A 15,124-nucleotide genomic window follows, 5' to 3' on the forward strand; every position below is an offset into this window, starting at 1 on the left:
GAAGTGTCACTGAGGGTCGGTAGCCAAACTTAATTTTGATTTTATGGGTTGCTACGACGTAGTCTTTTTATAAAAATGTAGGCTACCTTGATGCAGTACATCATGGCCTGGTTCACTTTCGCGTTTACCCTCCGAAGCAGCGGAGGCAGCAGGGACGGAGTGCATAAAAAGAGACGAAGAAGAAAAGGGACGCGGAGGAGAACGACTCCCATGATGCATTGCACTGCCAACGTATGCAAACAGGAACATGGCTACCGGTGTATAACATCAGCAGAGCAGCTTTATAATACACCTCTGTGGGCCTTACACAGCCTGTGACAGTATAATATTTGCTGTGCCTCCGCCACAGCAGAGAAATCCTTCATAGACTTTACCGGCGGAGCCAGCAGAGCCTCTGAAAACAGCGTCTTCGTTGCCCATCAATCACAGACAGGTAACGGATCAGATAGCTAGCCACGGCTAACGTTAACGTTAGCATTGCCAGTCAGTCATCACAGCAGTTCATGCTAATTTGTGCAATTTGGCGATATGTCCAGTTGAAAACAAGCTCTCAACAATAAAGTGAAGCAAGGCATCTCCAAACAATCATAATGCTATTGACACACATTGTTAAATATACACGGAACAAGATGTATGCCATCTGTAACGTTACTGTTTGTTAGCAACGAGTCGAGGAGCGTTGACACGACTGCAGTTCTGTGGCGAAACCTTTAATTGTTCAAACATTAGTGACTGATCTTTCTAAGAGAGAGATGGCCACACGATCTGGTAGACTTTTGCAACTTGTTTTTTGTCTAATAAGTATAAAATCACGGTTATTTGCATCTAGGCCTTCAAGAGACACATAGCATAGTAAAATTACATATTAAAACGATCTGGTTTGTTTAAACAGCAAGCTTTCTTTTGTTGACAAATAACAATTGTCATCTGTCCTCCCGAGCTGGACTTTTGTTAAAGGTGCCCTATGTAGTTTTCGGGAAGACATTTTAAACACAAGAGAAAGATCTTCATTTACTGATTTTTAAAAAAAATGCTTAAACAAACTATCTCTGTTTTTATGACTGAATAAATAAACTGTCCTTAAAGGACAACATGATTTCATGATGTTGTACTTGTTTATATTTGGCGGACCCTGTTACTTTTCTGGCTTCAATTATGGAAAGTTATGGAAAAATAAATATTCCTGAGTTTGACTATAAAAAATCTGAATTTGAACTTTTACATACATTACATAGTGCCCCTTTAAAGGAATATACATCAAAAGCAATCAAATGACTGCCAGAAATCACGAAAATTTGCCAAAGCTGGATTGAGATGAGAAACATTTTTTTCTGTATATAGCTGAAAGAAGCATTGGTGGTGACTGTAAAAACACCATTGTGTTCCCTCAGATTCATGTGAACGTCTGTGTGGACTTTTGAAGAGTGCCTCCCTGTGAGAACATCACACATGTCACACATTATTTTGGCCGATTGCCAAACTTAAAGTCTCTTGTGTTGTCATTGGCCTGTCATATCAGCAGAGATGTTGATTTCTCTCCGAAGTCGGTATTCAATTTTAATGCCTATATTAGTGGATAAGATGATGTACTGATATTACTGTGCAGCCCTAGTTTAGACAAATCGATCAAATCAATTTTACTTATGTAGCCCAAACTCACAATCACATTGTTTCAGGCTTTAGGTGACATGTTTTGGTTTAGGTCCATTTACTCTGAAGTGATGAATGACTGTCACCTGCCTTTAAGGGTATTAGTATCACCTGTGCTTTTCCTACTCTGACTGCTGTGCCAAAGGTGGGGACATCATTCCTGAATGTGTACCTGTAACATCACACTGCTGCCTTTGAAGTAACAATTAGTGATGCAAATTCTAAACAATTTATTTTATTGATAGTCATCTGTCTTAACAATCAACCATCGCTGATTTCTGCTAATTTAAGAAATATGTTTTAGGTCTCTGCTGACTTGCTGTAGTTGGACAGTTGTTAGAACAAAACAAGTGCTGAAAACATCACCATGGAGTTGTTTTTACTATTTATTGACACACTTTATACACACAATTATATAAATAATTTAGTAACCAGTAAATATAAACCAAAGATTAACTGAGTGTCCCAATGAGTAAACAATTACTTGTGACCTTTTTTTATGTACAGGTATATAACAATCTTTAAAAAAATATATTTTCTTTTGGTCAGTAGTAACTCACAGTTTAAATGAATATAAAGCTGAATTCCTGTATCATTCTGGGAAGGTTTGCTGCAGCCTTTGTCACTTCCCATGGATGCAGACTGCTGCTTTCATCCACTTTCCAGGCGAGGAGCAGTCCATCTCAAAGCCTGTTGTGTATGGAGCAATTCCAAATTAGTTATAGATGGCATTATCACAACAGTTTCTTTTGCTACCATCCAGATTTTGGACTGGCTGGATCAAATTTATAAATTAAAACTGACTTATATAACACAAATAAGGTGTCTTTTCTTTTGTTTTTTCATTCTCTTTCTTAAACCTGAAAAGGTGCTCTGGTTTTGCTTCCATTTTTTAAGATTATTCCTTTAAGATGTAGCTTGGCAACATAAATTTGGGTTCAGTTTAATTCCCAGGAGTATAATTTGTTTCTAATATTTCTGTACTATGCTTTATTTACTAAATAGAAATTTATTTTCCAGTGTGGGCCAAGATGGCGAGTCCAAGGACCAGAAGAGTTCTGAAGGAAGTGAGAACCCAAGATGAGAATAATGTAAGTCTTCAAGGCAACTTCGTTTTATGACTTACATTTACTTCTTCCCTTCACAATAGTGTCACCTCACTGGACCATTATTATTCACATAGAAGGTAGCAGGTGCTTGGGAGGCTTGAAATGTAGCACCTTCCCACAAGACTTCACAGATTTCCCCGCTTTCATCCTTGTTCAAATAATGGCAGGAATCATTGTAATGGAGAATATCGCTCCCAGTGAACATCTTGTTGGCATGCATCTTTGGCAATATCAGTAGGATAGATATAATGTCTCCTGACCTAAAAATAGATGCATAATATGTGTTTACTTGCCACATACTTGGACTAACTCACTGTTTAACCATCAATCAAGTACATGATTACATTACAGAGATTTGTTTTTATTATAATAGGATAAAAAGATCTTCACTCTCAAGAACTTCAGTCAGTGTGAAATAATCTTGTACAATGTTAAAACACAAAGATGTTAATAAATTTCAGGCTTTCAACTAATTGCCTTTTTTTGTAGTGTCAGTCTGCTTGTCATTTTATCTACTGGAAATCCTTCTGTGTAGTTTTTACTCAAGATTAGGTCAACTAATTGATTTTCTAATATGTCTTGTTCTTTTTACAGCTATGTTTTGAGTGTGGGGCTTTCAACCCTCAGTGGGTTAGTGTGACCTATGGGATCTGGATTTGTCTTGAGTGCTCTGGCAAGCACAGGGGCCTGGGAGTACATCTCAGGTAAGAATATTAAAAATGTATTTAGTGTTGATGAGGTTGCACATGGTATACAGCCTACACTGTATGGTGTCTATTAATCTCACATAACCATTTAGTTAATTGTGCATTTATTGATGTTTCCAGATTTGTATTGTTTGATTCGACAAACTTTAAAAATGAAATCATAAGGGAAAACACTGAGGCTTTATATAAACGTCTCACAATTCACTATATAGAACTCAAAAGTGTCGTTGGAACACCAAGGTGAAAGATCACGTGGAAATGCATTGTTGAACAGCCCACAGAATTCGGGGTATGGCTTTCATTCATTAACGCCTGAACATTACAGCCTGATATCTTCTGCCCTGTCTGCAGTTTTGTGCGCTCTGTCACCATGGATAAGTGGAAAGATATCGAGCTCGAGAAGATGAAGGCGGGTGGAAATGGAAAATTCCGCCTGTTTCTTGAACTCCAAGATGATTATGATCCCACCTGGACTTTACAGGAGAAATACAACAGCAAGGCTGCTGCGCTCTTTAGAGACAAGGTATAGTGAAAATAATTAATGGTCTCTAATTTAAAGGTGTTTATTTGTCTTGCAGAAAGATGGACAAAATTGTAGTGTGCATGCTGAATCAATAGATCTCTTTATATTTAGATCTGTTGCCATCCAGTTTTGGATGAGGCCTCTGTGAGATTTCTATCTTGCCAAAGTTCCCAAGATTCCTCCTCATTCTTCATATACTCTGTATATGACAGGTTGCAACTTTAGCAGAGGGTAAGGAGTGGTCCATTGACACATCCTCTGCCAGAAACTGGACATCTCCTCAACCCAAGACCAGCCTTTCATCGACTCATCGGTAAAAGTGGAAGAAATTGTTAACAGCCCAGTATATGTCAGATACAGGACAGTTGTTACACTGTACAGTACTGCCAGTACTGACTGTTTACTGTACACACCACCTTCCCGGTTTCTTCCTTTCCACCTATGATGTCACCTCTGAATACTTTCCCACCCGCTAGCCCTATTGGTGTTGTTTATCTTTACCTCTTTCACCAGTTACCTTTCTCATGGAGACCATTATTACAGATAGACATACCTCACTACAGCTTACATTTAACAACGGTGTCCTCACTTACAGTCTCTGCCAGCTGTCTCACTCCTCTGCGTGCCCCTCTACCACATTACCTCCCCTTGTTATCCATGATCAATGCATGGTTTGGAAATAAGTCATTTATCCTAAATCACCTTTTATATAGTGAAAGTATGGACTTCATTTTTTGACTGAAATATGGCAGTAGAATATGTGATCGAGCTTTGTCTTGCAGACTGCTGTTTTATCAGTACTCCCTGGTCTACAGCTGTGGTGGTGGTCTTGCTGTAGTATATAGAACTGAATTGAATTGCGGCTGTGTGAATCGGTAAACTGAATCCCATCTTTTGTATTCTGATTTACCATCTGCCCGGCCCACTTAGCAAATTTATAACTGATAAAGATCCTCATGGTTTGGGATTGTTAATCTTTATATTAACAACACTAATTGTAACTTTGCTTCTAAAATTATAAATGTCAATGAGTTATATGATAAAGTCTGAGAGAGCTTCTTAATTCTCCTACTTGATATCTTCCAATAATAACTATAAACAATTTTGTTTCTCCCAGCACTTCCCACTCACCAATCTTCTCTAACAAGAGATTGTAATAGCAACAATCTCATCATTTACTAGAGACGGTTGCTAATATTAGGGAAAACATCTTACCCTTATCCAGTCCTCTCACTGAGTTTTTTCAACCCATCCATCTTAAACTCCTTTTCTCCTGTGTCCATAGGTAATATTGCAGCCTTGTTAGGAAAAATGAAACTCTGATATCCTACCCACCACTCTGTTTTTAAAGTTGTATTTTTCAACACAATAGGCCCATGCATTATCGGTATCTCTAACCACTCTCTTTTATCAGGATGTGTGCTAAGTCATTTTAAGCAGGCTATTGTCCAACATTTGTTGAAGACACCTAATCTGGGTTCTTCCATGCTCAGGAAAATTAAAGACTGCTATCTAAACTTTCATGCCCTTCTAATATCTTAGAAAAGGTTGTTGAAAAACTTTCCTTAAACTACATTTTACCAAAACGGCTATCATAAAAGTGTCAAATGATATTTCAGTGGCTGCAGATGCTGGTTATTGTTCAGTTCTGTTTTTTCTAGATATAAGCACAGCATTTGACACTGTTGATCAACAAACTTTATTGTGTCTGAGTGATTTTAGCGTTATCTTTGACGCTTAGACTACTGTAATTCTGTCCTCACCACCCTAAGCAAATTCTCATTACACTGCCTACAAACTGTCCAAAATGATGCTGCCAGGCTACCAACACAATCCAATAGATGGTCACATATTTCACACATTTTAATTTCCTTGCACTGGCTTCCTGTTAATTTCAGAATTCATTTTAAAATCTTGGTGCTCACTTAAAGAGCCCTACATGGCCAGGCTCAACGTTGCTTGGGTGACCTTCTATACCCCTTTACCACGAATTGAGCCCTTTGATCCTCCACCCAGGGTTTCCTTAAAGTCCTCTGACACATCTCAAGGCTCAGAGTGATCACTCTTTTCAATCAGCAGCCTCCAAGTTTAGTGATGGTCTCACAGCATGCTTGGGATCTCTGGACTCTTTTAAAAATCAGTTAAAACCTTCCTCTCCAGACAGGCATTTGGGTAGAATATTAGGTTTCATGTTTTACTACTGTGTTTTATCTGTTCTCCCTCTATATTTGATGTGGTATTTTTATTTTACTTTGATTGACTGTGAAAAATTTTGTGACTGGTTTTCTGTGAAAGGTGCTTTGTAAATAAACGTTGCTTGCTTGTTTTTCTTATTACAACAGTGAATACATTTTTCTCTTCCATAGCTCCAGCGGACCAGGACAAAACTCAGCGAAATCTAGCGACAAAGCCTTTGAAGACTGGTTGAGTGATGACGTTAACTCATATCAGAGGTAAGAACATCACACTCAGACTCTTTAAAATGTCTTATAATGCACTCTTCTGTTGTTTCTTTCTTAATAAAGTGTTCTTTTATGTTTCGTCAGCGGAGGGGGTTACAGTGGGAATCAAGAGAACCGTTACGTTGGCTTCGGTAACACAGTGACCCCAGAGAAGAAAGAGGATGACTTCATAAACAATGCCATGTCTTCGATTTATTCAGTAGGTCAACATGTATACAACTTTTGGTAGATTTTTACTTTCTGTTGTACTTATTCTTGACCTGTGACAGTCATTCTTTTCTTTTTTGTCCTTTTTTGGCAGGGTTGGAGCAGTTTCACAGTTGGAGCTAGCAAGTTTGCCTCCATTGCTAAAGATAATGTAAGTGTATTTACACAATACATTTTGTATCATATACTCACCTTTTGAGAAAATAAATCTTATTATGATAATTTTTCTCTTTTTTTCCCCTTATACAGACATCAAAACTGGCAAACCAGGCGACCTTAAAGGTAAGACTGACGCTGCTAACAAAGGTTTTTGTCTGTCAGGATTGCATTTAACTGTTTAAATGTACTGTCTTTGTAGTTCCCTATTACTTGATTACAATAGTAGTGTATTTACAAATTTTATGACATTTTGCTTGGTAAATCTGATAACATGTATGTGCACTATCAAGCTGTAATAACTGTATTACTACCTTCAATATCTCTTGCCTTCTCTGGACGTAGTTAAAGGGCTATAAAGCGCCCCCAGAACCGGTAAAGCAGATAATGGGTGCATGGCGCTTTTTTCAGCATCTTGTTTATTTTATTTTTTAACATTTTTATGATTTTTGTCAGCTTGTTAGTTTTTTCCATTTTTTTAACAACAAAATGTCATCTTCACATGCTTCTGCTTGGATATCTTGAAACAAAGCATTGTGTCTGTCTTGGTACCTGTAATTTCAGTTTATGGATAATCTGTGAAAGACAGTTGGTAACTGTATTGTGGGTTAGGGGTCTTTTATTCCTACCCTTAATATAGAAACTGTTTCATCCACTGTTCATTCACATCCATTGATAAAAAGTTATCCATTCACGCATTAGTTTTTTTTTGTTGACTGCTAACAGCGCTGTAGAGGTGTAATGGTGTGTAAACAAATTAGGATATCAGTGCATTTCCTTGAAGGTTGGCGCTTTATGGAGGCTTTTTTGGTGTTTAGGCGTTCGTCAGTTATTTAATTTTTTTCTAAAGCCAACACGTCAACGATCTGAGGAAAGATGATAGATTATTTGTACAGGCAACTCTGCCAAGCTTAGCGAGTAAAAAAAGGAAGCATGAATTCTTTTACTGTTCACTGTTGATACTTATTTATTTGAACCATTACACCCTCTAGTGCTCGTTCAGTGTCATGGTGAATGGGGAATGATCAGTCACTTCATCTAACTGCAGAACAAGCAGCTCAGTGTCTTGCACTCTACTGTGAATGTTAAACTCTGTTTCATTCAAGTGAATTCTCCCTCTCACTTCCTACTAGGCCACAGAGTTAGGACAGACATTAAATGAGAATGTTATCAAACCTACCCATGAAAAGGTAACATTGATGTTTGAAGTTGTTGACTTGGTGGTGGGCTAGAGCGCTTTAGAAAAGACTAAATAAACAGCTTCAGATGTGAATGTGCTATTTTCTACACCGCTTGTCTGTGCCAGTTTATCTGCTTCATGCCAGCTTACATTAAACGACAAAAGATGCGATTTCAAGGTTGCAGAAAAAAATCAAACCTTTTGTTTCTCCCAGTTTGTGACTCAGCAGGGGCATTGCAGAAGCTTACAGCTGTGAACTGTTTATTTGGGAACGGATGTGAGTCAGTTTAAACTCTCGGCACAGTCACTGGACAAGGCCTTAAAGAACATTTATATATTTTTAGGAGCAGCAAAGTCATTCTTCAGATATCATGCCTCATTTCAAAGGCATTCAGTGTTCACTTTATAGTTTCAAAGTAACGGACTGAATGCATTTGTTTTTTAAAAGGTTTGGATGTTGATTAAGTTAGCCAGCTTTTTCCTTAGACATGTCAATTTGGCATCATACATTAAGTAATCCTAATAAAGAATAAAGTATTAAGTAATCCTAATACCAATTATACATAAAAAAGAATCTAATTTAGCTTTAAAGCTGGGCCACACTCATCTTCACAAATACAAAAATCTATGTTTAATAAAAAGATCTTGACCAAATGTATTTTCCATATATCTGGCAAGGTAACTGAATAAAAAACAACAACAACAACCTCTCATTTGGCTAGAGGGGGACTTAAACCAAGCTTCACTGATCCATGGCAAATGATCTTGGTCCTCAGGTTTCTTAGTTTTGATTTTTGTAAACATTAGATGACATAGCCCGGAGCTCCTCAACTGACAATTAATTGCTCACTGGCTTTGCAGATTCAGTGTGTTTGAGCTTTTGCATGAAAATAAGCTTTGTTTTTAGCAACACGTGTAAAGTGAAAAATATGTCACCATCCCTGAGGTCATGGTGAGTGTTTTCACATCAACGCTTCTACATGACTGCGCTAACTCTTACTGTCAAGTGAGCAGCTCCCGGATGAGTCTTTTAATGTTGTGAAATTAGTTGTGTGTTGCTTTAAGAAAACATTATACATCTAAATGCAGGAAGATAAATGTTAGTTTTTAATTAGTTAAAAATCTCTTTCACCCTGTCGTGTACTGGTTTACTTTCTAGGTGTGATTGAAGTAAGGCCAGTGACTGAGAGAGACTGGTATTAAACATGATGATTTTGTCTTTTAATGTACAGCTGGCATTGGTGATATAAGGTATCTGTAGAATGTGCTTTTGTAACAATCATCTTACTCTTTTGGAAATTGTTGTAGCTGCATTAATTGGGAGATATTTTCTCTCTTTGTTGTTTGGCTCAAACTAAATGTAACCGTCTTCTCACGTTGATTATCGGTAGAAATCACTTTTCTCACAATCAAATACAAAATGTTGCTCACTAAATGTTCTATTTTAAAAAAACATATGTGGATGGAGATTGTTGTTTTTATTCGTCTTTAATGATAATCTGGCTCATCCAGGTGAAAGATGGCAAATTGCTAGATGAAGTGGCAGTCAGCATGACTGGGCTGGCAACCAAGGTAGGATGGGCAGACATCTGCCACGCTGTACAGAGGCAAAACCAGTCTCCTGAGCAAGGAACAGTCGCTCTGATCCAAAGTTATCTGGTCATACCTGGGCCTCTTACTGCAGATATGTTTAAACTGCAGATGCACTCATAACCTCAAAGGAGACTGGTTTTGTTGTGATGATGAATGTTTGAACAATGCTAACTTAATGTAATCTCTCATTTTTCTTGCTGCCATTTAAAATCTGGTGGTGAGTACTTGGTAGCCAACATCTGTGTTCAGTTTAATTATTACTGCCTCTGTGACTGTTGCTAATATTAAAATTGCAGAATGATCTGTTGTTTTTTCAATATTGATAGTTGATAGTATTTAGGTTCTTTCCGTTGTCACATCTATAAAATGTAGTTTTTGCTTTGGCATTGAGTTTTCTGTTTCAGTAAAACACTGTGTATTAGTAATTTGTTTGTTTCTTTACAAAGTCATGATGTTTTCACTCTTGAAGAGTCAAATATATAAAAATGTTGTCAGCTCAAGTGTTCTCTGTTCTTTAGGTTCAGGGAGCTGGTGCAAAATTGACTAATATGTTCATGGGAAAACCAGAAGATGGGTAATAATAACAACTTCAGAACAATATAAATCTCCGACATACAAAATCTTTAGCACTGTGTTCTTTAATGCAGCATGATGTGTTCAAGCATTTCTTTGCGTTTTGACTGTTCAGGTCTGCTGGAGAGAGCTACCAGAACATGGATGCCACTGAGGGATATCAGGGCAGTTCTAGCCAGCCTGTCTCAAAGGACTTTTGGGAAACCTTTGGCAGCAACACCTCCTTAAAGGCCAAGAAATCTCCCAGCAGTGACAGCTGGACCATCGCAGATAATTCTGCAAAGAAGAGCTCTGATAGTTGGGACAATTGGGGCTCCGAAGCAGCATCCAACAACAAACACAGCACAGAGGAGAGCTGGGAGGCCTGGGACAACAACTGGGAGAACGCGGATGGTAAGACGAAGAAGAGTCCCACGAAACCTGCCGAGGAAGCCTGGGATAATGCAGACTGGTAGTGACCTCACAACTATACTCCTCTCCTTTTTCCCCACTCTGGCCTTTTCCCCTCTGTTTCTCCCTCTGTTATCTCACTGGCACTTTCAGGGAAAGCGCTGCGTCAGCGAAGTTCCTTTCAGTCCATTCAAAATATATTTATTGTAAATTCAAGTAACAGTAAATGAAGCCCAGGGTTAAGTTGATCTCATTATAAAATTGGTATTCTTAAAATGTGCAAGTGTATTGACTTGCGGTCATTTATTTTATTGTAAATTACCATAAAAGTAATTGAGATAAATCAGTGTAGATATGATTATTACTTGCCCAGATATAGTACTCTAAATGGTGAATGAGCCAGTGTTCATACTGTGTCAGGGGTTTAATGATACTGGTTATAAATCCACCAGATAAAAAATGCTGCATGAAAGAGAAAATCTGACATTGTAAATATAGATCCTTGTAGATTGACTAAACCCTATGACATTATTTTCTGTGTGTCAAGTTGATTTGTTGTGCTCCTGGACCTTTTGCACATTTGTTTTTGTTAAATTGATTTGAAAGTGTTAAATTAAGAAAACAAATAACCACTGGAACAAATTGGATGCTCTTAAACAAAATTGTTGTGGATATGTACATTTTAAATTAAAATAGTCGAACGTGGACTGAGTTGGGCTCAGTGACCTTTATGATATTATTTGTTTGTGTGGGTGTTTTTGTTATAAATGTGCAAATTGTCCAGGTGTTTGAAAGGCAAATAGCTGCTGAAACAACATTGTCACATTATCAAGACCAGAAAATTCATGCTTAAAAGATTTATTCAGTATGTCCTGATCAAATGAAGTTTATCAATATGAGATCCTCTGTTGGTTAGATCGGCTTATGATAAATAGTGTATTGTATCAGTGTCATTGGTGTCATGGAGACGAGCTGACCTAAAACGTAGCTTGTTCTTAAAATTGATATATTGAATTAAAATCAATGAGCTGTTTAACTTAATTTTGATTGGTTAATACAGTACTGTGGTTCAACTTTTTTTGTCTGTGATTCACATTTAAATATTCATGGCAAAGTTTTTTACTTGCAGTCAAACTAAATTAATCATTTTGTGTTTAAAATATGACACAATTTGCTAAAATGTTTTACTTCAGAAGCATTTATTTATAATAAACTGTCACAATACCTGAGAATGATTATTAATCAGCTTGGGAGGCAAGAATTTATTGTAATATTATGCAGTGTTTTTTCCCTCTGACCTCAATGATTTAATTTCATTTAAATATAGTGCAGGCCAACTTTTAAATTACAGTTCTCACAGTGAGCACAGGCTGACTTGACTAGTTGTGAAGTCATTAAACCCAAGCATTTTGGCAAAATTGCATTCTGTCATAAAAAGATGACAGTGAGTAATGGCAAAATGAGTAAAGGCAATTATTTCATCCATAATTTCAAAATATTATTTTCAAAACTTGCGTCTGAAAATTGTATATACAGTTTATTGTAGATAATGTCACACAGGATCCACACATTGCAGGGTGATATACTGTATACGAGTATGGCAATGTGTCTCAAGAATTGGATGCAGATGGGGACCGTAGACTACATCGTTAACTGCATGGTGTTGTGTGTGAGCCGGTAACTTGTGACCTCAACTGAATCGTAAATTTCATCTCATATGAAGCAACTCTGGGTGAGCTGCTCTCTATATCTGTGTTATCGCACCCTGGTCTTTATGTATCATCATGAATTGGTTTCACAGATATCTTCACACTCATATTAACATCTGAATCATCGAGCAGGCTCATTATACGCTGGCTGCTTGGATCATCATAGCACTCGAACACTTGTGTATTTATTTTCTCAACCTGGTGCATCCCCTCAGTCAGATGAAATGGCAGCTGGACTCACATTGTTCATTGTAGATGCAAATGTATAATAAGAAGCTAATTGTTTGAACAAATAGGAATGTATTCAGTGTGAAATTGGGTATTGTAGAAGCCTAATAGTCTGGTAATCTGAAATTCAAATGAGCTGTTGAGGTTTAGACCTTAGCAAATTTTGCAGCTCCTAACTTCCCTATGTGGCCTTTAATTCCCTGTGACATAAGGTGTTCTAACTTTATCATATTGTAAAAGACTCGAAGGTTTCATTTGTTTGTACATGTTATAGCCTACAGATGCCCAGTCTTCATAAATGATGCAAACCACTCAAACTAAACTCAAGTTAAGTTATGCTCATACCAATTCCAGTGCCATGGTTTGATTTGTCTTCATTTGTGTAAAACTTTACAACATGATGGTAAAGTTATTAACTAATATCAGAAGACATCTCACAGCTCCAGGTTAATTTGTCACACTGGTTGCACTGGTGCGCCTAGCTTTTTCATGCAGGTGCAGACGATAATACATATTGATTTAATGTCTTTACGTAAATTATTATTATTAAAAAGTTGCAACTATAATGCGATCATCTCAATTGTTTAATAGCTGAAAATTTCAGGTGCGACAGTGCAACCAATGAAAATGCTTTGTCCCACTTGACAGATTTTTGGGTGCAAGTGTGACCAACATAATCAGAACCTGGAGACCTGCATCGTGATATGTTTGGTTTGCATCTCATTCTTTGAGGCTTGGTAGTCAGTTATTAACTGCCACACAGAGCAGTATACCAGTGCAATAAAGCTGCTGGATGTTTTTTTCTGTTGTTAAATGTTGCTGTACTTGTATAGGCTGACTCAGTGGGCCTCATGTTGGTAAAAATAATAATTAGCTGTCACCGATTTTAGCGTGTGAAGGATAAACTTTAAACCTTGCCCATTTCCTACCTCTAAGAAACCTTTAGTTTACTGCCAGTTTCTCAGTTGTGAACATGCATTTTTTACCTTGACCTTTCAGCATTGTTTTGATGTAGATGTTTCTTACAGCAGGCTCAGTTTGCTGTGGCTCATTTTGTCTTTGCTGAAAGAAGTGTGTTAAAGCAGAGCAACAAAGATGGGTCTGCGGTGCTGGTGTGTTCTCAGTGACGATGTAAAAAAAAAAAAAAAAAGATCACTCCTGGCTGATTTGTGTTGCTGAATCTCTGCAGCTGTGCTCATGTATGGTCATGTGTTTATAAACCTGAAACAGCTGTGATTGCTTTCAGTTGATGTCAGTTTGCCAGTGTGTCTCTGATGCAGTGAGGTGTACATGTCAGTAAATCAACATCATAGATAATGTCAAATGATATATTGTCACCCTCAGCTTTCCCTATATTTCTGAAGCGTTATGTCAGCTATTTTGTTTTTGTATGAATGAGAAAAGTGATGGGATCTCTCACATTATAAAAAAGGGAAATATCTGAAGAGTCACTGATCGGAAATCTGTAAAAGAATTTATAGTTCTGAAATACTGTACAATTTTTTTTTATTGGTGAATGTCCTGAGGTGATTGGTACACTTGAATCATGGATAAACTGCAGAGTGTGTCATTGACTAAAAATGCATCCCATAGGTCTTGATATAAGATGATAGTTGTTTTTTGTTTTTTTTCATTTTTATAAAGCTGATGTAATCTGATTCTAAACTTTAACTTTCCAGAGCTGCAGGTGAACTCTGTCTGTGCCTGTCGAAACATTTGAGATTGGGTATGTCTGTGTTTGTTGATGAAACTATTGTGTCAGAAATACTATTTTTGATGTCATGCATGAGATGTAACATGGAGCTAAATACGTTGAGTTTAAGTGCAGTCATCTGCTTGCCCCTTCACCAGCAGTCATCTCATGAGGTGAGCCAGTGTTACCTACTCAGTTGAGGCTGTGGATATTTTTCCTGTACACATGGTTTCTGTGCTCAATAAAAATGTATTGTGCCGTGATTGGAATGATATTTCACTTGTTGCTTGTGTCGTGCAGAACATAGAGCCATTTATTGACCTTATCGTAAGGGAAACTTGATACACAATATAGAAAAATGTTAGGCGAAACAGGTTGCTTTGGTTCAGAAGGATAAATTATTAAAGGGTAACTCTACTGCTTTTACACACTAAACTAGTATAATAGCGTTTGCTGCTTAAGAAGAAGCTTCATGATATCTGATAAATCCAGTGATGTCGCTCGGTGACTATGTTACATTTCAGGATAATATAGGCGCCAGGTTTCGAAAAGCAGTCTGCTGATCTAGAACTGGACTGGATATGTATAGGAAATGTAAAGCCTTGTATTGCATTTAATTTATATCAGTTTTACATTTTACATTAATATGCCTCTTTACATTCTCAGATTTCGATATTTGAATGATAAGCTTCCATTTACAGATGATTTCTCCTGACTTTAATGTGGTGAATGTTTATATTAGAGATTCCAATTAGGTTTTTATACTAAGATATTTTATCATGTATTTTAAACATTATTTAATGTAATTATTTGAATATGTCCCCTTTGTCGGGGTTACCTAGTGGTGAGGAGGCGCTAGACATGTGACCATAGATTAAATGTTTAAAGGGAAACTTCACCATTTGACACATTTCAGTTTATTTACAGGTCTTGGGGAGTACCCC

General features: G+C 37.3%; 1 protein-coding gene across 8 annotated transcripts; it reads left to right on the forward strand.

Moving 5' to 3' along the window:
- Positions 1–199: 199 nt before the first annotated feature.
- On the forward strand, positions 200–14,449 carry arfgap1 (ADP-ribosylation factor GTPase activating protein 1). 8 transcript variants are annotated; one of them, XR_003984356.1, is made up of 14 exons: positions 200–433; positions 2,671–2,741; positions 3,354–3,463; positions 3,818–3,989; positions 4,202–4,302; positions 6,356–6,442; positions 6,536–6,650; positions 6,753–6,809; positions 6,908–6,940; positions 7,160–7,189; positions 7,948–8,004; positions 9,507–9,804; positions 10,106–10,161; positions 10,276–10,359. XR_003984356.1 is itself a non-coding variant. In XM_030420131.1 (14 exons), exons 2-14 carry the CDS (start codon positions 2,682–2,684, stop codon positions 10,613–10,615), a joined length of 1,278 nt encoding a protein of 425 aa, XP_030275991.1. In that variant the 5' UTR covers positions 200–433; positions 2,671–2,681; the 3' UTR covers positions 10,616–14,449. The 8 variants fall into 8 exon arrangements, 7 of the variants coding, with proteins under 7 accessions (XP_030275991.1, XP_030275993.1, XP_030275992.1 ...); XM_030420131.1 differs by having other exon boundaries at positions 9,507–9,566; positions 10,276–14,449; XM_030420133.1 differs by lacking the exon at positions 9,507–9,804 and having other exon boundaries at positions 10,112–10,161; positions 10,276–14,449.
- The last annotated feature ends 675 nt before the right edge of the window (positions 14,450–15,124 follow it).

This window comes from Sparus aurata, chromosome 6 (assembly GCF_900880675.1).
Source record: "Sparus aurata chromosome 6, fSpaAur1.1, whole genome shotgun sequence".
Lineage (NCBI taxonomy): Eukaryota > Metazoa > Chordata > Actinopteri > Spariformes > Sparidae > Sparus > Sparus aurata.

Coding starts and splice junctions, on each gene's coding strand:
- arfgap1 (XM_030420131.1), top strand. CDS start 2,682: ATGGCGAGTCCAAGGACCAGAAGAGTTCTGAAGGAAGTGAGAACCCAA. Junction 6,651..6,752: donor CCATGTCTTCGATTTATTCA/GTAGGTCAACAT, acceptor CTTTTTTGGCAG/GGTTGGAGCAGTTTCACAGT. Junction 9,567..10,105: donor TGACTGGGCTGGCAACCAAG/GTAGGATGGGCA, acceptor TCTGTTCTTTAG/GTTCAGGGAGCTGGTGCAAA.